The 27,802-nt window shown below is 37.3% G+C and overlaps 1 protein-coding gene and 1 long non-coding RNA gene across 3 annotated transcripts in view; one reads left to right on the top strand and one right to left on the bottom strand.

The window, feature by feature from the left end:
* Nucleotides 1–4,591: 4,591 nt before the first annotated feature.
* Gm29007 (predicted gene 29007) lies at nt 4,592–15,688 on the bottom strand. 2 transcript variants are annotated; one of them, NR_166883.1, is made up of 3 exons: nt 15,649–15,688; nt 6,686–6,771; nt 4,592–5,407 (listed from the first exon to the last, which is right to left on the bottom strand). It is a non-coding gene; the product is annotated as a predicted gene 29007 (long non-coding RNA). The 2 variants fall into 2 exon arrangements; NR_166884.1 differs by lacking the exon at nt 6,686–6,771.
* A 1,787-nt stretch (nt 15,689–17,475) lies between these two features.
* Meox2 (mesenchyme homeobox 2) overlaps nt 17,476–27,802 on the top strand; it is a 70,995-nt gene continuing 60,668 nt past the window's right edge. The window contains exon 1 of the mRNA NM_008584.4: nt 17,476–18,280. Coding sequence (NP_032610.1) covers nt 17,767–18,280 — 514 coding nt within the window. The 5' untranslated portion in view covers nt 17,476–17,766. The remainder of the gene's footprint in view (nt 18,281–27,802) is intronic.

A 27,802-nucleotide genomic window follows, 5' to 3' on the forward strand; every position in this document is an offset into this window, starting at 1 on the left:
AGCTTCACTGTGTTTTCTCTCCTTTTCTTTACATTTTTGAAACTTTCTCCCTCCTAGAAGTCCACCTAATGATGAAGGAATGTTTCACACCATTGCTTTTTATACAAAGCTCATCCACAAGCATAGTTGCAAGCATGACATGACAACTAAGCTTTTTATCCTCACTTCTACAGGCACTTTTACACAAAAAGTTATATTTCAGCATGCAGACAACTTTTTCAATACAATGCGTTTTATTTAATGGTCATCACCTTTCCCTCTAGAAAAAAAAATATTTTAACGTTCCTAAGTCTATTCAATACAACAAATTCTCTTAGATGTCAAGTACAGTGTGACTGAACACAATTACTTCTTACTTTTAAAACATGATCACTTAACAATTAATGCATTAAATAAACAATAATAAAAATTTAATTACTAGAGTTCTAAACAACTATCTCTTTAAAAGATATTCTAAAGGCCTCTGAAGTGATTTTAGTTACAGTTCTGTTAGTCATCTCTCTGACTGTCTGCTTCCTTTCTTCCTTTCATCCTCCTTGTCCCTTCTCCCTACATTCCTCCTTCTTTTACTCCCTACCCCCTCCTATTGTTATTTACCTCCTTCCTGCATAAATCTCTTTCCTGCCTAATAAACCACCTTTTTTTCTCAGAAAATGAATCTGACTACAATTTTAAAATATTATTTTACTGGGAATATTTTTCCACATCTATTCAAAAATTTAACAGGGTTTATTTTATACGTACTAATTGATGATTATCCATTTTTAACAGAGATAATTTCTAATAGTTAAAGATAGCATATAGAGCTAAAATGTGTTGGTAATTTTTATGTAAAATATATTGTTTAAAAAGATTTATGATATCTTATGGGAAAAGTTATGAGCAATAATAATCATTTTTCACTTGGTTTAGACACGACTTTGTATGACCACATGTTGGCAAATATGAGAATCTGCATACTTTAATCCTTTGGAAGTAAACATAGATCATAGGAGAGTATAAGTTCGTATTTTTAAATAGCAAGTGCTGTGAACTTGATATCTCACAATCCTCTCCAAACACATGTCTATGCCACTTAAGAACCTTCCACTAAGTCCAAGCTTACACTGGTTCCAATGTTTTCTATAGCATTTACAAGTACATACATGTATACAAGATTTGCTTTCATTTGTACATCTCTGTACACTTATGCCACAGCTTAGGTTCTCATTGTGTCAGGGGAATGTCAAGGTCAAAAATATCAATAAAAGTAGATAGAGAGAAAGAAGACAGGATAGGAGAGAGATGCAAAGGAGAGAAAGAGAGGAGGAGATAGATACACAGAGATAGAGAGAGAAAGAAGCAAAGAGAGACACATAGTGAAAGAAAGAAAGAAAGAAAGAAAGAAAGAAAGAAAGAAAGAAAGAAAGAAAGAAAGAAAGGAGCAAAGAAAAGAGGTGAAGAGAGAGGTCCATGTATACATATACAGCAGAAGATGGTCTTTTCTTACATCATTGGGAGGGGAGGCCCTTGGTCCTGTGGAGGATTGATGCCCCAGCATAGGGAGATGCTGCAGCAGTGGGGTGAGAAAGGGTGAGTGAGTGGGGGGAGGAACACTTTCATAGAGGAGGGGGCAGAGGGCAGATGTGGGATGGGGGTTTGTAGAGGGGTAACATGGAAGTGGGATATCATTTGAGATGTAAACAAATAGAATGATTACTTAAAAGAAGGGAAAAGGTTCTTTGCTACATCAATGCTAAATCGTATTTTATTACATTTTCAACTTTTTATTTTTATTTATTTTTTCTTTTTTATTAGATATTTTCTTTATTTACATTTCAAATGTTAGCCCAAAAGTTCTCTATATCCTCCCCTACCCACCCACTCCCACTTCTTGGCCCTGGCGTTCCCCTGTACTGGGGCATATAAAGTTTGCAAGACCTAGGGACTTCTCTTCCCAATGATGGCTAACTAGGCTATCTTCTGCTACATATGCAGCTAGAGACACGAGCTCTGGGGGTACTGGTTAGTTCATATTGTTGTTCCACCTATAGGGTTGCAGACCCCTTCAGCTCCTTGGGTGCTTTCTCTAGCTTCACCATTGGGGGCCCTGTGATCCATCCAATAGATCACTGTGAGCATCCACTTATGTGTTTGCCGGGCACTGGCATAGCCTCACAAGAGAAAGCTACATCAGATTCCAAGAAAAAAAGGCCACCAACAGGTTGGGAAAGGATTTTTACCAATCCGAAATCTGATAGGGGACTCATATCCAATATATGCAAAGAGCTCAAGAAGCTGGACTCCAGAAATTCAAATAACCCCATTAAAAATGGGGTACAGAGCTAAACAAAGAATTCTCAACTGAGAAGTACTGAAGATATGAGAAGCACCTGAAAAAATGTTCAACATCCTTAACCATCAGGGAAACGCAAATCAAAACAAACTTGAGATTCCATCTCACACCAATCAGAATGGCTAAGATAAAAAAAATTTAGGTGACAGCAGATGCTGGTGAGGATATAGAGAAAGAGGAACACTCCTCCATTGCTGGTGGGATTGCAAGCTTGTACAACCACTCTGGAAGTCAGTCTGGCAGTTCCCCAGAAAATTTGACATAGTACTACTGGAAGATCCACAATACCTCTCCTGGACATATACCCAGAAGAAGGTCCAACTGATAATAAGGATACATGCTCCACTATGTTCATAGCAGCACTATTTATAATAGACAGAAGCTGGGAAGAACGCAGATGTCCCTCAACAGAGGAATGGATAAAAAAATGTGGTACATTTACACAATGGAGTACTACTTAGCTATTAAAAGGAATGAATTTATGAAATTCTTGGGCAAATGGATGTATCTGGAGGATATCATCCCGAGTGAGGTAACCCAATCACAAAAGAAGTCACTTGATATGCACTCACTGATAAGTGGGTATTAGCTCAGAAACTTAGAATACCCAAGATACAATTTGCAAAACACAAGAAAATCAAGAAGAAGGAAGACCAACGTGTGGATACTTCATTCCTCCTTAGAATAGGGAATAAAATACCCATGGAAGGAGTTACAAAGACAAAGTTTGGAGCTAAGAGGAAAGGATGGACCATCCAGAGACTACCGCATCTGGGGATCCATCCCATAATCAGCCACCAAATCCAGACACTATTGCATATGCCAACAAGTTTTTCAACTTTTTAAGAGAATGTTTCTTCTGTTATACTTCAGCAAGTTGAATGTTCTTATTTTTGCATTGTTATTTTAGTCTAATGCATTGCTCACGTATCAGTAATTTGATAAAAAAAAATGTAGCACTGAGTTTTGTCTGAGATTTTATGAAATAATCTGAGTTTTGAACTCTTTACATCTGTACTTTAACCACACTGCAGCTCCTACCTCATAGACAATGGAGGGTGTCATACGAGACTGAATTTCTCCTTGTCATAACTTAGTACAACAACACCTTCTACTGCTTTGACCCCCCCACTAAAGATTAAGCCCTACCTTTACAAAATGGAGGGGGGAGGTTGCTTACCCAATCTCTATTTTCACATATGGGAGAAGAAGTGGTTTCAAATTTACCATAATTCAAAACATGAAGGACTAAATTTGTCCAAGACAACACCTTGGTTTATACTCCAGACACCACGAAGCAGCACGTGCAACCTCTAGGTCTTGGCTGTAATAGACTCCATATGCTTCACCTGACTGCACAGCCGGACAATTGAATCTTTCACATTTGAGAGATTTGATTGTTGGTGCAGGTTGATTCAAAACTAGAGATAGCCTAAGAATATTGTTCAGAGTAACTGGTACTATTTGGATTGATAAGTATTTGTTTTTAACTACACTTAAACTAACTGCTAGTTCATAAAACCTACATGATAATGTATAAATATGGCAGAGTTCTTTAAGGGGAGATATGTTTATCTACTCAAACTAAGACTGTTTTCCTACTCCAGAGGTATCATTGGAGGTAAGATTAGCATTTCCCTGATAATAAAATCTATGTATTCATTACAAAAATATCTAAAGCTTATTGTGGAAGACTTTAGGACATGATATACAAATATCCTGTGATGCCACATGCCAGGGATGGGAGTAACAAACTCAGAATGCTTTTTACTTTGAGTAAATGTTATATATGAAGTATAATATGTGTTTGAGTATGTGTGTGTGTGAGTGTGTGTGTTTGTGTGTGTGTGTGTTTGTGTGTACACAAATACTTGCATTATGTGTTTAGTACATCTTCCTAATATGCCTAGAATCTGTTTTTTCTTAGCACTAACTCATGACTTCTCTCTCTCTCTCTCTCTTTTTTAATGTTTTGTGATCCTGAGGATTGTATCCATCTCCTTAAGCATATTATGTATTAACACTTCTTTAGCCCCTACAACAGCTATTTATGGTATCATTTATTATATTGGAACATAATTCTTAGTAATAGTACTAGTTTCTAAGATGACATGCAATATAATTTATCTAATCTGTGTTTACTTTATATGATTTAATATAAGTATAGATATATAAATATGTAAATTTTAAATACCTGTTCATTTTTCTGACTACATTAATACACCTTTAATTATTAAATTAAACATTTATAAATTGTAGGTTTAAACCATTTATTTTTTTTAATAAATACAATATAAACTAAAGTATTTGTTCTACATTCTTGTTATCAGGAACACAACCTCCATTTGAATGTTTGTTGCTATTTTAGTTGAATATACAATCAACCTTAACTTTGTTTTTTTTTACTGAAACTGAGACACAACTAGCTTTATATTTTACTGGCTAATAGGCTCTTTGTATACACAAAGAGTCTTCACACCTGTTTCTTCTTTGATAATATAGTGTTATGTAAACTTTTTCCTTATAGTATTAGGGACTCCCCCTTTCTAGGATTTGTTTCTAAGTTTAAGGACTCTTCTTTTTAAATTTAATTAAGTAACATTTTCTTGAGCATACTTGAATGAGACCATTATTTCATCTCTTCTTCTTTCTTTTTTCTTAGCAATGCAAGGGTAGTGGATTAAATATTCACTCACTAAAAGTAAATTTAATTTAATAGTTTTTTTTTTTTAAAATCAACCTAAATATAAAAAGGAAAATGTTAGAAAATGTATGATTGAATATGTCAAGATAAGAGAAAATAGTGTTGCTCAAAAGTTGTCCAAAATTTGCACCTATCAAAGTAGTTAACCTAACAACAACAACAACAACAAAGCCAAAGACATGTCATTTGAGGCAGGATCTCACTGGCTTGCTTGCATGTGTCAGAGAGATGAGTAGTTTTTGATTTGCAGTCTGAGATCCATTTGTTTCTTTGTAGGAGCCATGCAGAGCATTGAGGGAGAAGTATATCCATTATGACAGGCCTGCTTCTCACTTATACTTTACAGAATTAAGTCCCATAAGAAGAGTCTGTGAAGAAAAGAATTGCCAATAATTAGTATTTGGACCCTACAGCCTTTTAAGGCATGCCATATTATTTTTATAAATGTGTCATTTGATCACATTTTACATAAATCACTATGAATCCATTCTAGACTTAGGAAGCAATTCAATTAAATTAACCTCTGTGATGTTATTAATTTCAAAGGTGCTTTATTTCATTGCTTTTTCACCTAATTGCTTGTACTTAGGGTTTTCAGATGGTACTAGATCCAGGGCAGAGTTTGTTCCCCAGATATTATTCTAATAAACTACTGGGTTTTCGTTTATTTGTTTGTTTGTTTGTTTTTAATATAGTGTTCATTACTTTAAAACAGAAGTTTAGATCCATCAAAATGCAAAATCAAAAATACCCAAAAGTTTAATGATTTGTTTAACTGTCTGTTAGCTAGGGTTTCCATTGTTGTGAAGAGATAACCATGACCAAGGCAACTCTTATAAGAGACAACATTACATTGGGGCTGAGCTATAGTTTTAGAGGTTCAGTCCAATCATCATGGCTAAAGAATGGCAGCATTCGGGCAGACATGGTGCTGTCTATGGAGCTGAGAGTTCTGCATCTTGATCCAATGGTCGACAAGAGAGAGACTGATTTTTCTGCATTGGGCAGAGCTTGAGCACTCTGAGTGCTCAAAGCTCGCCTACATAGTGACATCACGCCTCCTGATAGTAGCATTTCCCATGGGCTAAGCATATTCAAACCACCACATTCCACTCCCTGACCCTAATAGCCTAGTTCAAACACATAAATCTAGGAGGGCCATACCTAGCCATAGCATAATGCAAAATACATTTAGTCCAACTTCAAAAGTCCCATAATTCACAACAGTCTTAATAGTGTTAAAAGTTCAATGTTCAAAATCTCTTCTGAGAGTCATCCAATCACTTAAGTGTAATCCCCTATAAAACCAAAATCAAAAGGCATATTTCATACCTCGAACATCACAGGTATGAACAATAAGATTACCTGGGTGGAATCTTGCCCTGATCAGTTTATCTTCTTGAACATAGGATTAAGCTCCATTCTGTTTCCTAGTGTCTCTTTTCTCTTTGACCCAAATATTTTGTATCTTTGCCTTATGAGCTTACTACACTTGATCAGAACATTCTTTGGGAGTGCAAACCACAAGACCCAGGATATGCTGGGCTTCTGTGAGACTTCCTTTGCCAGTGCAATTAATCTGAATGTATTCACCATAGGCTGAGACAGACTCTTCAGACAAGGGTAAAAGCAACCATATTCCTTACCAAAACATCCTAAGAATCTTCAGATAACATACTAAAAGTCCTCTCTTCTAAAACCTCTAGCGCATGTGTTCCATAGTTCAAATCACCTGCAGGATCAAGGATTTCCATACTCTTATTAGGATCTTTTATTAAGCCCCACTTAAAGCATTCTACTGTTTTCCAAATACAAACTTCTGAAATCCACATTTCTCCAAACAAAAAATACAGTCAGGCCCATCATAGCAATACCCCAGTCCCGTCTGTTTTAGTCAGGGTTTCCATGGCTGTGAAGAGACACCATGACCAAGACAACTTTTATAAGGGACAACATTTCATTGGGGCTAGCTTACAGGTTCAGAGGTTTAGTCCACTATCATTATGACAGGAAACATGGCAGTATCCAGGCAGACATGGTGCTATAGAAGGATCTGAGATTTCTGCATCTTGATCCAACTGCAGCCAGCAGAGAGACAGATTCTTCTACACTGGGCAGAGCTTGAGCATTAGGAGTCATCTAAGCCCACACACAGTGACACACTTCCTCCAACAAGGTCACATCTCCTAATAGTAGCAGTAGCACTTCCCATGGGCCAAGCATGTCAAAACTACCATACCAACTTACTATAGGAAAACAATGGCTTATAGTTTCTTTCTTATAATTTCATATTTTTGGGGACACATGATATGTTCCTATATGAATATTAGTGAATTTAGTCTTTATCACTCTTCCAAAATTCTTAAGTTTTATATTTTTATTTTTGCTATTGTCCTATTGTAAAAGAACTAGAAAACTCATTCGTGGTTTACTAGGTTCCATAAACTCCCGAATATTTTCCAGGCTATTTGTAGGTGTGCACAAATTTTTGGTAGTAGTCTGGTAAACAGAAATGATACTTATCCCCTTTAGATTAAAATGTCTAAGTCCAGGTATGTGACCCTTCACCTATCTATTTCCCTCCTTCCTGCAGCATCTTGGAGAGTCTTGCTGAGATGACTAACCCACAAGCCACAATATCAATAGCTATCTACCATCTTGCACAAGATTTGAAAGAATAAAAATGAAAGCATTTGTTAAGGCCATGAGATGTAGAAGTTAACTGACTATGACAGCATTGTCTACAGCATTCTAAAAATACACCTGGTTCGGCTTTCTCCACAAGATCACTGCCAAACAAACTCTTTCAAGCATATCAACAGTTAATTAACAGTGATGCTTCTGTTGCACTGAGGGATAACTGGATGTCTTCAACTAGGATGCATTGCTGTTCCAGGAATTTCCTGTGCCTGTTTGAGATCTTGCACGGCAGGTTTCCAGGTGTGGTGCCATACTGTGAAGCTCCAAATCATGGGGTCAAAGAGGATCAACTTACAGAGCAATTTCAGGTCTTACATCATTTTGACAGATCTATATGTAATTTGGTACCTATTTGCAAAGAAAAGAATAAGTGAGGTAAAAAGTGAGTGAACGCTCTCATTCTCTAGCTCAGCCCTGAGGAAAATATGAGCTCAGCTACACAGACCATGTGAAACGCAGCAGTCGCTGCACAAAGAAAGTAAAAAGGAAGTCAATGATATATTTTCATTAGTTTAAATTAATGGTATCATTCAATGTATTTTACAGTGACATCGGTGTAAGTTGTTATTAATTGCACATGAAACCTTTGGAGTTTGGGATGCATTTAACTTTATTTTTATTAATTAATTTATTTACTTTCCAGTCACAGCTTGCTCTCCTTCCTCTTCTCTATTCCCCTCACTCTTACCTTCCCCACCCACCTCCACTTTCTCTCCTTTCTTTCCCTCACTCCCTTTCTCCTCAGAAAGAGAGGTCTTTCATAGATATCAACCCTGCTTGACATATCAACGTTCAGTAACACTAGGTGCACCATCTTCTATTGAGGGTATACAAGATAGGTCTCTTAGGGGAAAAGAATCCAAAGACAGGCAGCAGTGTCAGAGATAGCACCTATTCCCACCATTAGGAGTTCTACTAGAAGACCAAACTCCACAACTGTTACATGTATGCAGAGGGCCTAGGTCTGTCTCATGCATACTCTCTGATTGGCAGTTCAGTCTCTGTGAGCTTCTAGGGGCCCAGGCTAATTGATTCTGTAGATTTTCTTGTGGTATCCTTAACCACTGTGGCACTATCAAACCTTTCTTCTATGCTTCCATGAGACTCCCTGAGTCCAACCTAATATGTGGCCATGGGTCTCTGCATCTGTTTCCATCAATTGCTTGGGTGTAGGCTCTCTGATTCTCATTGTGCTAGGCTCCTGTCTGTGTGTATATCAGACTAACATTACTGGTGTGAGTGGTAGGCTCCCTCTCATGGCATGGGTCTCAAGCTGGGTCAGTCATTGGTAGGTCACGCCCTCAATTTTAGCTACATCTTTACCTGTGCACATTTTATAAGCAGGGCTATTTGGGGGTCAAAGTATTTATTGCTGGTTTGGTGTCCTAATCCCTCCATTGGAAATCTTACCTGATTACAAAAGATGGCCTTTTCTGGTTCCATATCCTCCATTGCTAGGAGTCTAAATTAGGTCACCTGCATAGATTCCTGGGTGTATCCATTGTTCTAGATTTCTAGCTCATTCCAAAGTTGCCCATGCTCATTCCAGTTGTCTCTCCCAGTACTCTCTCCCTCTGTCCTTCCCCCACTTCATACCTCCAGTTTCCATTCCTACCCCTTCTGCTACCTAGTCCCTTTCCTCTACACACCCTCAATATCAACCTGATTTCCACTTCTCAGTGAGTTTCAAGCATTCCTCCCTTATAACATCCTTGATACTTAGCATCTTTGGATCTGTGGATTTTAGCATGACTATACTGTACTTTATGGCTAATATAAGTGGGTTTATGCCATATTTCTCTTTCTAGGTCTAGGTTACTTCACTCAGGGTGATTTTTTTCTAGTTCCATCCATTTGCCTGACATTGTCATTATGTCATAGATTTTCATACCTGTGTAATATTCCACTGTGTAAATATACCACAATTTCATTTTCTATTCTTCAACTGATAGACAACTAGGTTGTTTCCAGTTTCTGTTTATTACTAATAAAGCTGCTATTATCATAGCTGAGCTATGGTATGGTGAAACATCTTTTGAGTATATGCCTAAAGTGGTAATAGTTGGGACTTAAGGTAGAATTATTCCCAATTTTCTGAGAAATCCACCAAAATGATTGCCAAAGTGGTTGTACAATTTTGCACTCCCACCAGCAATGGAAGAACATTCTTCATGATCCACATTCTCACCAGCATGAGCTGTCATTTGAGTTTTTGATCTTACCCTTCTGACTTCTGTAAGATGAATCTCAGAGTTGTTTCGATAAGCATTTCCACAGTAACCAAGGATGTTGAGCATTTCATTAAGTTCTCCTCAGCCACTGGAGATGCCTTTGTTGTAAATTCTCTGTTTAGATCTGTACCTCATTTTTAATGGGATCCTTTGATTTATTTATGTCTAGTTTCACTACTTGAAGTTGATATGATAGTATACATGAGCAACCCCAAAATTTTTATCTGGAAACTCCTACAGCTGAACTTACATTGCACATCATACTCTGCACATTTACAACGTCGTTAGTTTCCTTTATGATAATATTCGTGTTGAAAGCTTCATGGAAACAGAAATGATGAAAACAGAGGCAGAGACCCACAGCAAAACTCAGAATATCTCGTCGAAGAGTGGGAAGAAGGATTGAGGCAATTGGAGGGGTCAAAAGCACCACAAGACATGCAGAGTCAACTAACCTGGGGTGATAAGCCATCAGGGTTCCTGGAGATTGAATGACAAACCAAAGAACATGTATGGGCTGGATGCAGGCCCCCTACACATATGCAGCAGCTGTGCAACATGATCTCCATGAGGACCCCTAACAATTGGAAGAGTGGCTGACTCTGGTTCAGTTGCCTCTCTTTAGATCTGTTTTCCTTATATTGTCTGCCCTATCTGGCCTCAGTGGGAAAGGATGGCCTAGTCTAGTTTTGAAGTGATGGACAAGGGCAGGTTGGTAACTGTGGGAGTCTTCCCTTCAAAGATGAGAATGAAAGAGTAGAATAGAGGGAGGGAGAGTATTAAGATGGGATTGGGAGAAGAGGAGAGAGGATACTGTAATCTGGAAGAAAAGTGTATAAATAAATAAGTGAAGGGAAATTATATATCAGCAAAAGGGGAAAAAATACTTGACTGGGTATGATCCTAATTTCCAAAAGAACTCAGCTTTTGACTCAGATCAAATTACATCAGGAATTGCTTCAGGTAGAATGCAAGAGCTGACTCAGAACAAAGCTTGTAGAGTTAGAGCATCCCAGGAGCCGAAAAGAGCAAGCCTTACAGGTTTGGGGTCAATAGGGGCTGTAGTATTGAATTATACTTGTGGTTGTTTAATTTGACATTGAATTGTTTTTTATACTATAGACAGGAAACAGTAGCTTTACTGAAGTCATTACAGTTGGTCATCTTTAATAATTTATCTGCAAAAAGTGGTACAGATCACTATGTATGTTGTAAATCAGGAGAGGACTGTTAGATTACCCAAACTCACGAAGGCCACTATTACTGAGTGGTAAATGTTTTAAATTATGAGTGATAAATATTTTATTATTATGAATTAGTAGGATGTATTGATTTATTCAGTTACAGTCATGTTTTTAGTCTTTAGTGATTTGCGTTACTGAAAATTAAAAATTACAAAGCTCAATAAACATGGAGTCCTATAATTTTGGTATGATTGGCTTACTTGAAGATTATTGGACAAGAACCTGTATAGTGGACACCATTGGTGTCTTCTGTAGTCTAAGTGCTCAGGAATTTTTATTTAATATACATGCACTATTATGTAGCACACACGAATCTTGATTTTGATTATAGTTTCTAACTCTTGTATTTAGTTTTTGTTTTTGTTTTTTTCCACAGAAATCCCTTTTTCTAGGTACCTTATTGAGGCCCTGTGCCTGGTGAGGTCAACATGGAATCTGGAAGTGATCTAAGCTGCAGATTACTTATTCCAACCATGATGGCTGTTGAAATTCTGCTTATTCTTCTTCACATACTATTATCCTAACAAAGCAAAAAACATCCTCTAAAAAGTAAACTCGATTTTGAACATAAATAGTTGATGATGATGAGTTGATGATGGAGGGTGGTGACTCAAAACTGTGGCCATCCCAGGGCTTGTGCCTGACTAAGCAATGCTCATGTCTTTCTCCAGCTTTATCAACACATTCATGTAATCATTCAGACATTCTCAAAAGAGGAGTATTTTATCATTATTATGTCTCTCAAGTGTGCACGTATGTGTGTGTGTGTGTGTGTGTGTGTAGACACACACACATATATATATATGATGATGATGATTGATGATGATGAAATATAAAACTTTCTAATTAATTTTAATCTTATTTTAAAGAAGACATATACTTAGGGATTTCATAACTATCACACATAACACAACTTCATATTTATGTAAATATAAAACTATTCTCCATATATTAAGTTCATTTCACTTGTTAGCTTGTGAGATGCTCTGTACACTTCTCCTCTGTTGTTGTTCTCTACTGAACACACCCACACGTGAGCAGTAGTTATTTTATCATTTTTGTTCTTGTTTGAGATAATTTTGATTTGGAAATTGACTCAAACAAAATATTTTATATCTTCTATTAAAGTAATTTTAAAACTTTAAGACCATACAAAGAATTAATATTAAAGTTTTAGAAATTGTTATAAAAGAAATTGTGTACTTGGCCCTTACTTCCCATTTCATTTAGAACATGAATGTACAACCTTTTGTTTTATGCCTATAAATAAAAATAATGGCATCTATGAAAACCAGTTTATGTGAGGTATTGAGCCTCTCAGTATAAATTTAGAGTGAGGATTAAATATCTGAGTAGAACTATATTAATATGGTTAAAGCACAGATTTTAGTGATTTGATTCATAAACCAAGCTCTAAGTGGGAGAGTAACTTAAGAATAGTCTACAAATTGATGAAGTACAAAAACAAAAACACAGAAGAATAACCTATAGTGATGCCAACATTGCATTAGTCATGCCAGACTCTTAAAGCTGGAAATCTCAGAGAGAAGACTGTTTTACCTGGAATTCCAGTCTTACATTTCAATAGAATTCTTGTTTTCTGAGATTTATGAACTCATTCTTAATTCAGTACATTTAAAAGTATACAGCCTTGCCTTTATTACATAGGAGGAATAAAATGTTCAGTTCTCTTAAATTGTTCAGAAGAATAAAATAGTTATTGGTTTAATGATAAATACACATGGCATAGTGTATAGTGCTTTTCTCTATAACTGTCTTACACTAATGGCTCTACATATCTACATTTAGATATGGAAATAAAGCGTCTTTTAACCATAACATTTTTAAAATGTCTCTATTTTTAACAAAATAGCATAGAGGATGAATAGAGATGAAAATGTATACAAATATAATTAGTTTTATTTTCCTTATTATAACTTTACTGTTAGGCAAACCTGGTTTTAAAACATATATACAAAAGACATTCCAATTTGAAGCTTTGTGAAATCTAAGATGCTTTTGAGATCTTCCCAAGTTTAAAGCTCTCCAGAAATTAAGGCACAAAGTCCTGTAAATTTCATGAAATATTTAAGGGTGGAAAGTGATTGGAATCATGGCCGAGACTAATAAAATGTGATTTGAATTTATAACAAAATCTTTTACGTTTAACTTTATTAATCAAGCTCTCTTTCAAAATACTACTTTTTCAAATATACATATATATATTTGTGTGTGTGTATATATATATATATATATATATGGAAATATATTTCAAATATATGCCTCGAATATGTATGCATATTTTAAATACACCATAATTATATACATATATTTTACGCATATATGTGTATATATGTCTCATGGCCTTAGGCAGAGCTATAGTTTTTTAATCATAATTTAGTAATAATTTACAATAATTGTTATTATTATAAAACGTCAGTTAGAAAAACAGAAAAACTCTAAAATTTTTAAATGTCTAGATAAAGCACAGATATAGTACATTTGTGCCTTAAATTTTGTAATTCCTAATACCAGAGAAAGATAATTCCTCATTTAATTGAAATGGATTATGTAATAAATCATTTAAGCTGCCACTAACTGCTTAGAATATTATGTTTTTTAAAACCTTAATTTCAAAGAAATAAGCTGGAGGACATAATTGTGCTCTTTGAGGGGATGCAGCAGCCATGGCTTTTCTATGAGAAGTAAGTGTCTGAGGCAATCCTTATGTTCAATTAATCATTTAAGCCTCAGCTAGTATATGTACCATGCACAACAAGAAGAAAAACATCTGGGATTTAATGTTAATTCTCGTCATCCCTCAAACAACTTTTAAGTCACCATGAATCTAAATAAAATGAAATAAGTTCAATCTCGTTTTAATTAAAAGATTCTATCTTTTTAAATAAAATATGGCTTTCTGGTTGGCTTTTATGCCATTTGGTCAAACGGAGCCATAGACATACTTAGCATTGAAGCTTCTAATGATTGTTTAAATAGTTATGGTTAAGTAACTCCACAAGAGCTAAACATTTCCTATACTCTGTGATACATGCCTTGATTTTATACTTTATATTTGATTTTTATGTTGACATAACATTTTTTCAAGAATTTTGAAATATATGTTTATGAAGACTAAACATTATAGCTCAAATGACATAGATACTTTGGTTGTCCGAATTTCTACAATTCATCTTGTTACTGAAAAGTCATATTAATCATTGGATTAATTAAAATGCAAATATTAAATCAGCTACTGATGAAAGCATTGTGTATTTTTTTTTCTGTTGTTGCTACACTAACACTTGAAAAACAAAACATCCTAAGTAAAACTAAAAATTATCTATCATTACAAATGCTCTAAGAACATGAAGTTTTTGAAAGTTGTGCAATAGTTAATAGTATTTAAACATTATGAAACTTTGATAGCCATGCTTAATTTTGAAAGCAGCGAGTCTTGACTTCTTTTGCTTTTTAGCACCCTTTTCCTTTTCCATGACATTTTGCTTGTATTATACTTTATATTAGAAATCTGAATTTCATTGGCCTTGGGAATACTTAATGTTCTGTGCCTTCAAGTTAAAAGACCTTTCCTGAAAGTGTCCTGCAATTGCATGACTTTGGAAGCTGTTCTGTCCTTTTCTAACTTGTTTTTCCTCTTCTTTCCCAGATTACTGGCCTCATATTTCCAGAGGAAAACTGACTGAGGCAGGTTGTAGAGGAATTTCTGGACATACTGTTAACATCTGTGTGATGTAGTGAACGAGGGAGGAAAACCAGCCCAGCCACTGGGCAGACTCACCAAACGCCAGCCTCTATGGAGATCAAACTTTATTCTTGCTAGTTACTCTCACCTACAACATCCTAGTTACATGCAACTCTTTGTTCACTAATAGTTTAGCTGTAGTTTATAGAACACACACTGGAAAGACTTGGGTGGATTTTGTTAAACACTACAGATGAAGTATGTTTTTGTCAGTCCTATCTGACACTCCCTACCATGCTTTCAGTCGAGGGATCTTACACTATGCAAATATTTTATTATGTTTATTAGAGGAATTGATCAAATTTCAGTTTGAATAAAATATGAATGCTTTCAGAACCCAGGGTCCATTGAGATGCTAAGGGAGCACAGGCAGGGAATTTATCATTGCACTTTATACTTCTATGTTTAATATCAGAGCGCATATTGAAACCATAAAAAGCAGAAAAATCAAAATATATTCCGATCTTATATGAGGGATATGTTTCCCACTCTCTTTTGTAATTCTTAAAAAGCCAAGGTTGTGGGTAGTGGCAGAAGAAGTAGTCTTAAGCTTTAAGTCCGGGAAGCCATCCTGCCTGTACCTAAAGCTCCTAGCAGTCACGTACCCCAAGAATGATCAGCGCCCCTTTTCAGGATAAGATTCCCAAATTACAAGCAAAGAACCTTACCGTCAAAGCCTTGCTGCAGGTTCCAGCTCAGCCTCAGACTGAAACGTTGAGCGGCTGGTGAACAAAAGTTTTAGGTTCTTTTTTTTTTTTTTTCCCCTAACGAAGTCTGCAAAACTAATTTCCCTCAAAATAGGGCTCAATTTCCGTTAAAGAAAGCAGTGCTTACAAATCTTGGAATTCCTGATCAACCCCCACTCCACCCCATCTCTAAGTTGTGCAAAACAATTCGACTTTTCACACGGATGTTAAAGTTTGTTTGGAAGTTCCTTTTCTGGAGAACCTCTTAAAATAAAGGGTAACAGACTGAAGATGGCAGAAGGAGCGGCAGAGAGAAGGGTTCTGCCTTGGGGACATTCCTCCAAAATTCATCAATACCTTTTCCTAATTTAAACCAGATGTCTAGTTCAGGTTGCTGTACTCATTAATCCCATTAGCAATTTCAAAGACTTGGCCATCATCTTCTGGTCACCCAGACAATAAACATATGGCAGTTAACCATAGTGGCACACTCCAAGTCCTGAACACCCTAGGCTACTGCAGACATCCCCTTGGCAGACACTTCCTAGATAGGAACAGGCTTTCCTGCAGCCCACTCTCCCAAGCTTGTTGTGGGTTAAGGACAGGACTTCCAGTAGATTCTGTGGCCGCCCAAGCTAATTGCTGTGTCAACCCCAGCCCCTGCTCTCACAAATTCACTGGTGGCAAGGTGTGCAGTTAGTTCATTTCCAGGAGCACAGGCTGTAAACCTGGGGGAAATGAACCATGATAGCAGGGTCCACGCTGAGGGAATGTTAAGTTTGCTATCTGCTTAAAACAGAAAGGTGGTGAGGAATGGAATGTATGCAAGGAGCATTAGCTCTGTGAGCTAAAGAGAGATTTCATTTCTCAAAGGATGGGAGCGGGCTGTGAATTGGCTCCTGCAGGGTTAAGCTAGCTAGGAAGGGTGAAGCTGGGAGCAAGTTAGACTTGCTCATTTGACATTTTTTCGGGTTATTCTTGACCCCCCCCCTCCCAATTTCCTCGGTGAGCAAATGGTGAGAAAATTTCGCGAACTGGACTGGTAAAGAGAAGTAGGGGTGGGAAGAGGGTCAGAAAAAGAAGGAAGGGGGACACCACTTGGAGCAACACTTGTGTGTCGCCAAGGCGCCAGAGCCTACATCCACCTCTGTGTCGCGCACACCCCATTGTATATCTGTCCTTTCTGCACTCAGAGTAGCACTGTGCTAGCCTTGGTGCACAGCTCTACAACCTCCGCCCTGGCTCTAGGTTTTCTAACAATCTATTCTCAGATACCTAAAAGAGAATAAACCTAATGTGTTTACGCTGGAACCGTGAGTGGCCTCTGAGTTTGAAAAGCTCGACAGACTAGGCTCTTCTTCTCTTGAAAGTTCTCTTGAAAGTTCTCTGTGGTCTGCAAAGTCAGGGAGTAGTCAGGGAGCTCCTGCAGGTGACCCCAACCCCCACCAAGGCTGAGAGATCTAGGTTCCAAGAGCAGTGAGCTACTCAGAGACACTGTGTGCTGGCTTAGGGAAGCTGAGTGCCTCTGCGTCTGGCCATGGGAACCTATGGGACAGATTGCGGTGGCCCGGAGCGACTGAGGCTCTGGGAGCACCACTAGCTGTGGTGGAAGCTCCCAGGGCCCGACGGGCGGGCGTTGGGCAGCGGCTCCTGTCCTGCCAGCAATGGGAACTGGAAATGAGAGAGCACGGTGGCGCTGACTGAGCGGGAGTTTTGGAGGGAGTTTGCATGTGGTCAGCGCTGGGCTCCTAAGCCAGCCCCCAGCTCACATTACACTCTATTTATAACCTCTCAGAGCCATTTCCCCCTGAAAGCAGTTCTCTGGGACCACCTTCTTTTGGCTTCCACCTCTCCCACACTTGACATCTGAGCAGCTGCGAAGGAAGCTCCTCCAGGTCCTAGTGTTTATACGTGCAGGAGACTGGCCGCTAAGGCTCAGGACTGGGATTAGCCGGCTCTGCTCAAATGCAAACGCGCGCGGCTTTTACTTTTGGAGTGAGTGGGGGAAAGTCTTAGGATTTCCAGTGAAAAGTGACAGCGCTTGGTGGACATTCGGACCGTCCGTGAAGTCTTCTGCTTGGAAGCCGAAACTTGCATGCCATGGAACACCCCCTCTTTGGCTGCCTGCGCAGCCCCCACGCCACAGCGCAAGGCTTGCACCCCTTCTCCCAGTCTTCTCTGGCCCTCCATGGAAGATCTGACCACATGTCCTACCCCGAACTCTCCACATCTTCCTCGTCTTGCATAATCGCGGGATACCCCAACGAGGAGGGCATGTTTGCCAGCCAGCATCACAGGGGGCACCACCACCACCACCACCATCACCATCACCACCACCAGCAGCAGCAGCACCAGGCTCTGCAAAGCAACTGGCACCTCCCGCAGATGTCCTCTCCACCAAGCGCGGCCCGGCACAGCCTGTGCCTGCAGCCTGATTCGGGAGGGCCCCCGGAGCTGGGAAGCAGCCCTCCGGTCCTGTGTTCCAACTCATCTAGCCTGGGCTCCAGCACCCCTACCGGGGCCGCGTGCGCACCAGGGGATTATGGCCGTCAAGCGCTGTCACCCGCAGACGTAGAGAAGAGAAGTGGCAGCAAAAGGAAAAGCGACAGCTCAGGTGAGTGCGGGCAAAGCAACCCTGGGGAGAGTGCGCTCTGGGCTAGGAAGATGCGGGGAGGTGTGGGATGTTTCTCATAGAAAGACAAACTGTGAAGCTGCTAGCCTTTCCTCGCTCTGGTGGGCGAGTTCATCCATGGAGCGTCCGTCCTGTAATTCAGGAGCACGTGTTTCACTGAAGTTAATATATCTACATCCAGCCGTTCAAAGCCCTCCAAGATCGCAAATCAGTTTTCCAGAAGTGGTGAAGAAAGAGCAAGTGACACTATGCAAAATCGGTTAAGGGAGCGTGGCGGGTCCCTCCACGGGTTGGGAGGGGTGTGCCCATTGGGATGCTGCATCCGCTGGGCATGCATGCCTGCGTGCGTGTGTGCGTGCATGCGGGTTTCCTTGACTTTTCCCTTCCAATTCCCAACTCTGAACAACTCGACTTTTCCTATCCTTAACTGGGTTTCCAAATTATTGCGCAATGCCTTGAACTTTAACTGGATTTGACCAAATACGAGAAAAAGAAAAGGAAAGAAAAGAAAAGAAAAGAAAAGAAAAGAAGAGGAGGAAAAGAAAAAAGGAAGAAAACGGAAAAGGAAAGAAAAAGATAAGGAAAAATTAAAGAAAGAAAAAGAACAGAAACCTAAAACTTTTTTTTTAATATTTTTGCTTTCAGAGTTCCTTAAATAGCACCTTTCTTAAAATGATATTTAAAAAACAAACAACCCCTCCCCAAACATTCTATTTATTTGGCGAAAAAGTAATTATCTAGTAATCTAGAAGTGTTTAAGGAATACCTCTGAAAACTTTGAATAAAGAGTATTCTTATAGTAATTACACTCATATGGTGCTAACCTGGTTTGGGGGGGGGGGGGGGACGGGGACGGGAAACAAGCAAAAAGTCCAAATCAACCAACCAACCAAAACAAAATGTTTGAACTTCGACTGTGGAAAATAAAAGCCTTCATCAATTGAGTAGTGCTTTGAGATGCAGTGGAGAAAGTGGACAGATAACAGTCCTGACAGTGCTGGAAGAAGATGCAGGGAAGGTGTGGGTAACTTGAGCAGTCCTACAAAAGGGGAGCCTCCCAGAAGAATTCAGGGGCCTGGAAGTCCAATAGCCAGTGCATCCTGACAGCACAGAGAAACTAAAAATTTCCAGGAAACACAACAAAGCCCTTAAATACATTCCTCATTGTAAATGTTCTCTCTCTCTCTCTCTCTCTCTCTCTCTCTCTCTCTCTCTCTCTCTCTCTCTCCTTCCTTCCTTCCTTCCTTCCTTCTTTCCTTTCTTTCTTTCCTTCTTTTTTTCTTTATTGAATCTTCTATGTAGTTACAAGGCAACCTGGATACAGATTTAGAAAGACGTCACTTAACTAGTAAAATGTTTACATATATTACGTTTTCTGTGCTAGTGTCTCGAGAGAACATATAATTCTAGGCAATAGTTTGAAGAATTGAAAAATAATAGCATTTTAAACATTTTAGGCAAGGTGTTCTGCAGTGTAGGGCAGTAAGGGCTGTGTATTTTGTAATGTGTTGAAAGATGATAGAAATTTTTCTTGACCTCGGTGTGGGGTGACTCCTTGCTTCCCAGCCTCACTATTGAACCTGTAATTTTTCAGGTCCTGGGTGAACGATTAATGATGCTTCATCATGATTAGTTATGTCTAAGAACTCGGTCATCGCTGTTATTCTGTTTACTGGTTATCTCTAACTGTATGTGAAATCCTAAGATACCAAAAAGGTTCCTAAGAAGGCATCAGAACGCACTGGGTTTCCCCAGATTGGGCATTTATGAGCAGAAATGCATGGATTGCTTTGGCAGGTTGCTATCTACTTCAGGGAGGACCAGAAGCTCGGATTCCGTGTTTTCTTTCCGCAAGGGGGAAACTGCGCTGCTTCTTAGCTGAACCAATGCCCTAAAGATTATTTGCGCACACGAAGGAATTTTTTTTTTTTTTCAGGCACAAGTTATTTTTGGTTGGGGAAACAGGGAGAGTGAGACTAAAAACTGACTTCCTTAGTTTATTTTAACAAAAATGGTTTTAATATTGACTAACACTGGTTTCCATCACTTTTATCAGGGGCAAATAAGCACATAGCAAAGAGAGGCTTGTTTTTGTGTTGTGAAACTCATTTAAACACCAAAACAAGCAACGAGAATAAACATTTGTGCCAACTCCGTATTACAAGGACGGGAAATACAATCTTTAGGAAGGCTAATGTTACTGGGCTTGACTTAGAACGAATGTACCCATTGATAGAATATCAAAGTCAAGCATCAATTTTCTTGGTACACTATTGAAAATAAAATCAATGTCAGGCTCTGAGTTAATAACGGTTCGATCACAGGTATGCTTAACTCCAAGCCATTCTTTCTCCTATTTTAATTTATACAACGAACATTCAATTTAAGGTCAAATCATTTCAAAGTATTGTGAAAATATTTTGACTTACCAGACAGCAAATTAACAGAAAATATTTATAATTCTGTTCTGTTATCAATTCTTACTTGGCACAGTTTGCCTATTGTATCCCTTCATAATTAATTAATGTTTAATAAGTTATATTGAACAATCTGAGACTTAGGACTATATAAAATGAAAACGAAATCATGCATGGTAGCAACAATTTATTTATTTAGGCATTTTATAATCGCTGTATATGTATAGTTGGCTGTATATGTATAGTATAGACAGTACTTTAATCTATGGCAATGTTGGAACCAAGTCTACTACCAGTGCATATGTGATAAATGAGTTAATTTATAATAAGTACCAGGAAATGGTGTTAAAGAACCAAACCACGTATAAACCTTACATTTTAATCCATAGTAATAATGCAACAATTTCAATATAAAATACCGTCCAGTGTTTCTATTCTGAAAACCTACATGAAAGCAGACTTAAACAAATACAGAAAGCTTACTAGTATAGAAGCAAATGTTTATAGACTTTAGACTTCCATTATAGTTAATTAACAATTAAAAATAGCCAATTTTAAGAGAAACTTACGACATTTTCATAGTATGTGCTAAACAATTTTATAACTTTGAGCCAGCTAGCCTTTCCAGCAATGTTAGTAAAGCCAACATCTGCCACTCCTTCAAAGGGACTCTTAAAGTTACAACTGTGCTTAAAACAATCAGTACGAGCCAGGTGATTCTGAAAAACGTCTATAAATACTGTCAACTTCTTGGCTTCAATTACACAAAGTAATATATTAGTGAGCATGAATTGTTCAGTTTTGTTAAAATAGATGTGCTCACTTAATCTAACCAGCTTTTATGTAGTGAATATACACCGTTATGGTATACATATTCTGTAGACATCTTAGATTAATGAAAATAAGCACACATTTTTGTTTTAACGGATAAAGTTATAACTATGCTCATTCCAAAAATGCAATGAATAATTTGGGGATGTGGATTTTGGGGGATTGAGTCACATTATATTTTTGTAAAGTTACAAATATTTATAGCTATTATAACACAAAATATTTAGTTTCAAACTGGGTCAGTCTCTGTATGCCTATACGGAATGAAAAGTGTTGCATCTAAACCGTACTACAAGCTAATCTCAGAATAATGTCAGTTTGTATTCCTCAGTATTCCAATCATCATCTTTTCTGAAAATAAACAACTTTGCAATTTATCTGTGTTGCTGGATTATAACTTTGGTATTTTCTTTAGCATAAAATGCAATCTTTAGGTTCTCAGTTATCGAGGAGAATTGAGAAAAACTTAAATATTTTTAAACTGTGGCATACAAAATGTCACTGTGAAGCTTTCTAGAGTATTCATTTTCAATGAGACCATTTTTAGATGGTGATCTGACTTTAAAAAAAAAAAAAACAAATGTAGGTATCACTGACCTACATGAGTGGCCTCATTTAAGCACTCTCAACATTAAGATCCAGAATTCCTTTTAAATCAAGGTCTTTAAACTTAAAAGTGAGCAATCAGAAATTGCTTGTATTTCCCTGCAGATCTATTTTTGTGGTTATTGTTCCTTTTCAAGAGAAGAACAACCAATGAGAGAAATGGCAGCAAATTTACCTATACTGAACCCTGACATCACTTATGTAAACATTCATATTTTATAGTAATTATTAGTGAAAACCGTTATGTGGGTATTCTGTAAGCAAAGTCCAAAACAGAAAACTAAAGTAAAATAAAAATGCCATCATTTATATTTTCCATGTATGCTTAGAAAAGCAGCTCCTCCATCATAGTGCTGGAGAATGTAATTTATATGCATGGTAAGACCTAACTAATCATTGCAACAAAAAATTTCAAATGAAAATTACATATGAAGGGATCATTTTTTTCTGTCGTACTCTTTCATCTGAAAGATGCCAGTTTATGAATGAATAACTGAAGAGGTGTAAGTTTAGATTTTTTCAATTAAAATTATATTACACATAAAATTACACATAAATATAACTATAATCTAAATTTAACTTATAATTAGATTTAGGCAACATTTTTCTCTAAATTCAAATATAGAAATTTAGAATTTATAATCAGAGCATTGCTGTAAAAGTTTTAACTATCCATGACAAATTAAAGAAGGAGTAGAATATTGATGTATTTGAAAGAAATTATGTGTAAGAAAGTCTTAATATTATCTGGTCTAATATTTGTAATTTATGTATCAATCAAATTGTTTATAGTTCACAATTTTGACATCCTTCACACTCTCTAATTTTTCACATTACCCTTTATAATAATAAATGTTTTTGAAGAAAATTATCCTGTGAGATGAGAGTATTAGCAATAGCCTCATTCCTCAATGATTCTAATCATAAAGCCAATAGGATCAGTTTTTAGTTGATCAGTTAAATTGCCTTACCTTGGGTACATAGTATTATGGACTGATTCTAATGATTTGAACTTTTTTAAGAAAAAGAAAGGAAGAAAGAAAGACAGAAAGAAAGAAAGAAAGAAAGAAAGAAAGAAAGAAAGAAAGAAAGAAAGAAAGAAAGAGAAAGGAGAGACACAGACCACAATGTGTGTCAAGTTTGAAAGATAAATAAGTAACTTATTTCATATTTAACCTATTCATGTTCTGTCACATTTTTAAGAATATTTCAGCCATTGACATAGTTTTGTGGTTAGCACAGATCTGATCATGTTTAAAGTACATTAAGACAGTAGAGAGCGCTGAGGTTTGTCCTGCATTGCCATGCTGTTTTTAAGGATGCTGCTTTGAGTAACTACGTTGATCTCAAGCTCTCAAGTAAGGGTGTCACAGCATATAGTTCTGAGCAAAACACATCATTCCTAAGTCACAGTCATCAGTGAGGCCACAGTTATGGAAAATTTTACTCTATGAAGCAGAATGGACTCCAAAGACCCAGGCTTTAGTGTGTACCCTGGGTATTACCTGTTTGAAGACAGCATAACTCTAAATCTGGTGTCTTCTTGAAAAGTGCCTCCTGTTTTACTATTAGGCTGAAAGCACAAGGCATTTGTTTGCCAGGTAAGAAAATGTCCCGCACAGTATGTAAACCTCTAAAAACTGTTTCTGCTTCACTATTAGTATAACTGTACGTCACATTATGGTAGAGGGAACCCAGGTGGCACAATGAGCATGTGAGAATCAGAGGACAACTTTGTTACGTCTGTTTTCTCCTTCTGCCTTCATGTGAGATTAGGCTCACACTACCAGCATCTTTACTCAGTGAACCATCTCCACAGCTAAAGTATGTAAGTCTTGTAAAAGCCACCCGTAACGGTTCTATTCATCCACACATCCAAACTCAGGAATCACCTTTACACGTGAGATTATTTTAATGTCAATCACTTGGACAAATGTATAATTAAATTAACAGAAATTATGTGGTGAGCATATACATTTATATTTTATCATATGGGTTAATTATTAATTTTCTTTGGACATTCAAAAATTTAAATTTATAATTAAGAGTATTCTATTATTTATAAATTTCCATGCACTATATACTTATATTTTCCATTTAAATACATTTCTAAATTTGTACATTACTGTCTATAAATTGTGAGCTCTACATTGCCATTTTTTGCATGAGTTCTATATTTTATAGATGTATTGTTTTCTTGTGCCTGTGTGTGAGCAAAAATGACCAGGCAAAATTTATATTTTTATTATACATTTTGACAAAGGATTTGTGAAAGATCTCTAAATAATAATTGCTTTGCTTTCTCTAGTTTAGACACAGTATGTGGTTAACACATTATTTTCAACATACATATTACTGTTTGGTCACTTAAAATTTAGCATTTGCTTCAGTTTTTAAATATTCTAAGATATTTGTAAATGATGGTGACAATATTTAAGTCTTTGGAATTTTTACTTTAGTTGAGAAATATTGCACATTTATAAGACTCATAGTTCTACAAAACTATTTACTGGTTAAAGCTTTAAATTAAAAAGTTGCTTTTACATTTTTCATGATATCAATTGGTTTCAAATACTTTTGAATGCCATAACATTTGCTTTTATAGCTTTAAATGCTACAAGTTTGCTATAAAAGTCATGTAGGCTGCACTGATTAAAATTATGAGTATAGGATATTTAATTTTTGTGTGGTATTGAGATTGATAGTGTTTACTTTTCATAGATTTTCTTAGTTTGATTGTATTTTTGTAGAAAGCTCAGTTGTTAAGAAAGTGAGGGCAGGTTCTTGAATTAGGTAAAATGTAGTAGCCCCAGTTAAAGCAAAATGTTAGAGTAATGCATTTATACTGAATCTTATAGATAAGTATGCATATTAATACCAAGACAAAATTCAAAATGAAGTTTCTTGATAAGAGTACATCTGAATGAGAGTTTCTGCATTAAAGGCTGTACTATCTTAAATGTTTCTACTATAAAATAAAACAGTAAGCTTGCTGATGGCATAGCTGTTTGGAGACTCTGGTAATCAATGATATGCACAAAACTCAGAACTGCCAAGTGTCCTGCGGTGTTTGTGGTCTTTTATTTTTCTGTTTCTCTAGATCATTATTCTCTATACACTTCAAAAAATTTCCATAATACTCCAAGGAGGAAAGAAATCAGAACGGTCTTACATGACCAAAGACTAGAAAATAATTCAGATGAATCACTCATGGTTTGGAGGAGAGAGACAAACAGGACAGCCCAGCTTAAGCTGGCAGGGGCCAGTTGAGTTTTACAAGCCTAAATTTTACCCTTTGAAAACATAGCCTTAAAGCTCTGCCAAAAATGACACCCAAAATACACTTACTGCTACACTGTTGTAGTTACTTTCAAATGCAGGGATAAAATGTATGCAGTGTCTGTAGACTGGCTTCTTAGGCAGTCAAAACTGCACAGGCCATGATGGTGTGATAATTCTTAGCTACCTGGAAACTACCAGCAAGCTAAACAGATGTATTCATAATAAGTTTAAACAAGTGCAATGGATGGGCTCTCTTATCAAATGAATGCAAAGAATATTCCACAAAACATTGATTTTACAAGGTAAGAAATAATTCTCAGGAAAATTTAATTTGTTCCATCCAGTACTCTAGGCACTAAAGGAATAAACTTTGCTGTGATTCTGGTAAAACATCAGTAAGTTGGCAAGTGAGCCTCAGATTGTAAGAACTCTTGGAAACTGCTTTCTGACAGAGTATATTGAAATCAAGTGGTATCTCTCCCTATTTAATATTTTACAAAAGTAAAACAAGCTCTCAGTATGTTTACTGCCTTCAACAATTAAAATCTCCCCAACCATAAGCTGTGTTTACACAAGAGGGTTTTTTTTTTCCTCATTGAAAATATAAACGAGTCTGAATGTATTAAACGCGACAGAATGTAGATGTAAACTTGGAGACAGAATGAAATGGCAGGAAAGCCAGAGTTCAGGCATGCACGTCTGGAGCCTGCTGCTGCCCACATTTCCAGAATTACCACTTTGTGAACATCTACATCCAAAGTTTAATGTACATATATACATATACACACTTTTTCTTCTAGGACAGTTTGGTTTTAGGAAGTGAAGCTTTATCAAAATTAGTCTTGAACACATACATGTATGGCGAGATATAAAGACGCGATAGCCCCGTTTGTTTCCTGTGTTTGAAGACTTAGCCAGCATACATCATAAGGGGCTTGTCTTAGTTCTTACTCATCCTATCAGACAAGGAAAGAGATGGCACACTCCTAGGGCAACTAATAGTGAAGCTATCGATAATTTGGTGATGAGTGGTATGTGATGGGGGAAGTAGGGAAGCAAGAGGAAAAGAAGAATCACCAAGGTCGGCCATAATCAGGTGACAAAGACAAATCTGGGGAGCTTTCATTTCAGGCCCAGCACAGCCTCAGGGCAGAGGTGTTCTCTAAAGGCTGGGATTTCAATAGGTCAGGTAACAGCCCATCACCAATCTTCACATCCTCTGGCCTTAGTCTTGCTGCCCATCGGCTAGAACTGATAGCTTCTGAGGAAAGGGGGTAGGGAACGTCAATTTTCTTTAAAGAGTAGCCCCTGCGAAGCTACTCATGCTCCAGTAGATGTCCTAGACTTCTGCACATAGAAATACTACCAAGTGGACATAGTTTCAAAGCAAAAGATCACATGAAGTGAGGGGAAAGTGGTAATGGGCATAGAAGAAAAATTTGAATAGAGAATTTAAAAAAAAAGATATAATGATATGTTCAAGCACATTGAACTTGTGGATGAAAAACCTCAAATCCATCCTAAAGGAATTTAGGCTTTGAGGAAGAATATGGAGAGAGGTCTCAAGGAACACACAGCTAAATCAAAAGGCCTGCTGCCTTACTAGGTGTCCCTGTGGGCTTGAAATGTAACTCTGCTGTACCTCATTTCCCTGGAAACTCCCAGCCAAATGAACATGCACGAGGCGCCAAGGTCTAGCTGTGTAAATATTACTTATTATTTGATCATCCATTAGAAGGGCAGTTAGGTACTTTGTGGGTATTCGTTGTGTGAACAGCCTGCTTTATGACATCTATTCTCCTTTATTATTGATATTAGGGTAAGAAGAGTTGCTTGCCTAATTGAATGCTACAGACTGAAAACAATCTGTACCATCTCTAGAATAATTTCAATGGCATCTTCTGGAATACAAGACTGATTTAGCCAGGCTATATAAGACATTCTCAGCCTGCAGTCTCTATTGCTTGGGGAATCTCTTAACTTCCAGTCTTGGGCATCTCCTGTTTTTAATAACATTATAGACTGGATAAAAAAGAATCAAGTTGTACATAAACAGAGATAAACACACATCCAGACATGTGCATGTGCACATTCACATATACACATACATGAGTTCGTCTTGGACTATTCTTCAGTCAAGAGATGGGGCTCCAATGAACCAGATTCAAATATGGAATGGAACCTCCACTTTCATTTAACTTGGAGGGAAATTTTTCATGCTATCTTCTGTGGTTTATGGCAGGGCTGTAGCTCTTTGTTATTTTAGCTACTTCAGTTAATTGCTAACCAATGAGAAACCTGGAAAAAAAAAGGACTCCAGAAAGTAAGTAAAAAGGACTCTCACAAAGAATAACCATGAATATAGGTT

Source organism: Mus musculus, chromosome 12 (genome assembly GCF_000001635.26).
Source record: "Mus musculus strain C57BL/6J chromosome 12, GRCm38.p6 C57BL/6J".
NCBI classification, from domain to species: domain Eukaryota; kingdom Metazoa; phylum Chordata; class Mammalia; order Rodentia; family Muridae; genus Mus; species Mus musculus.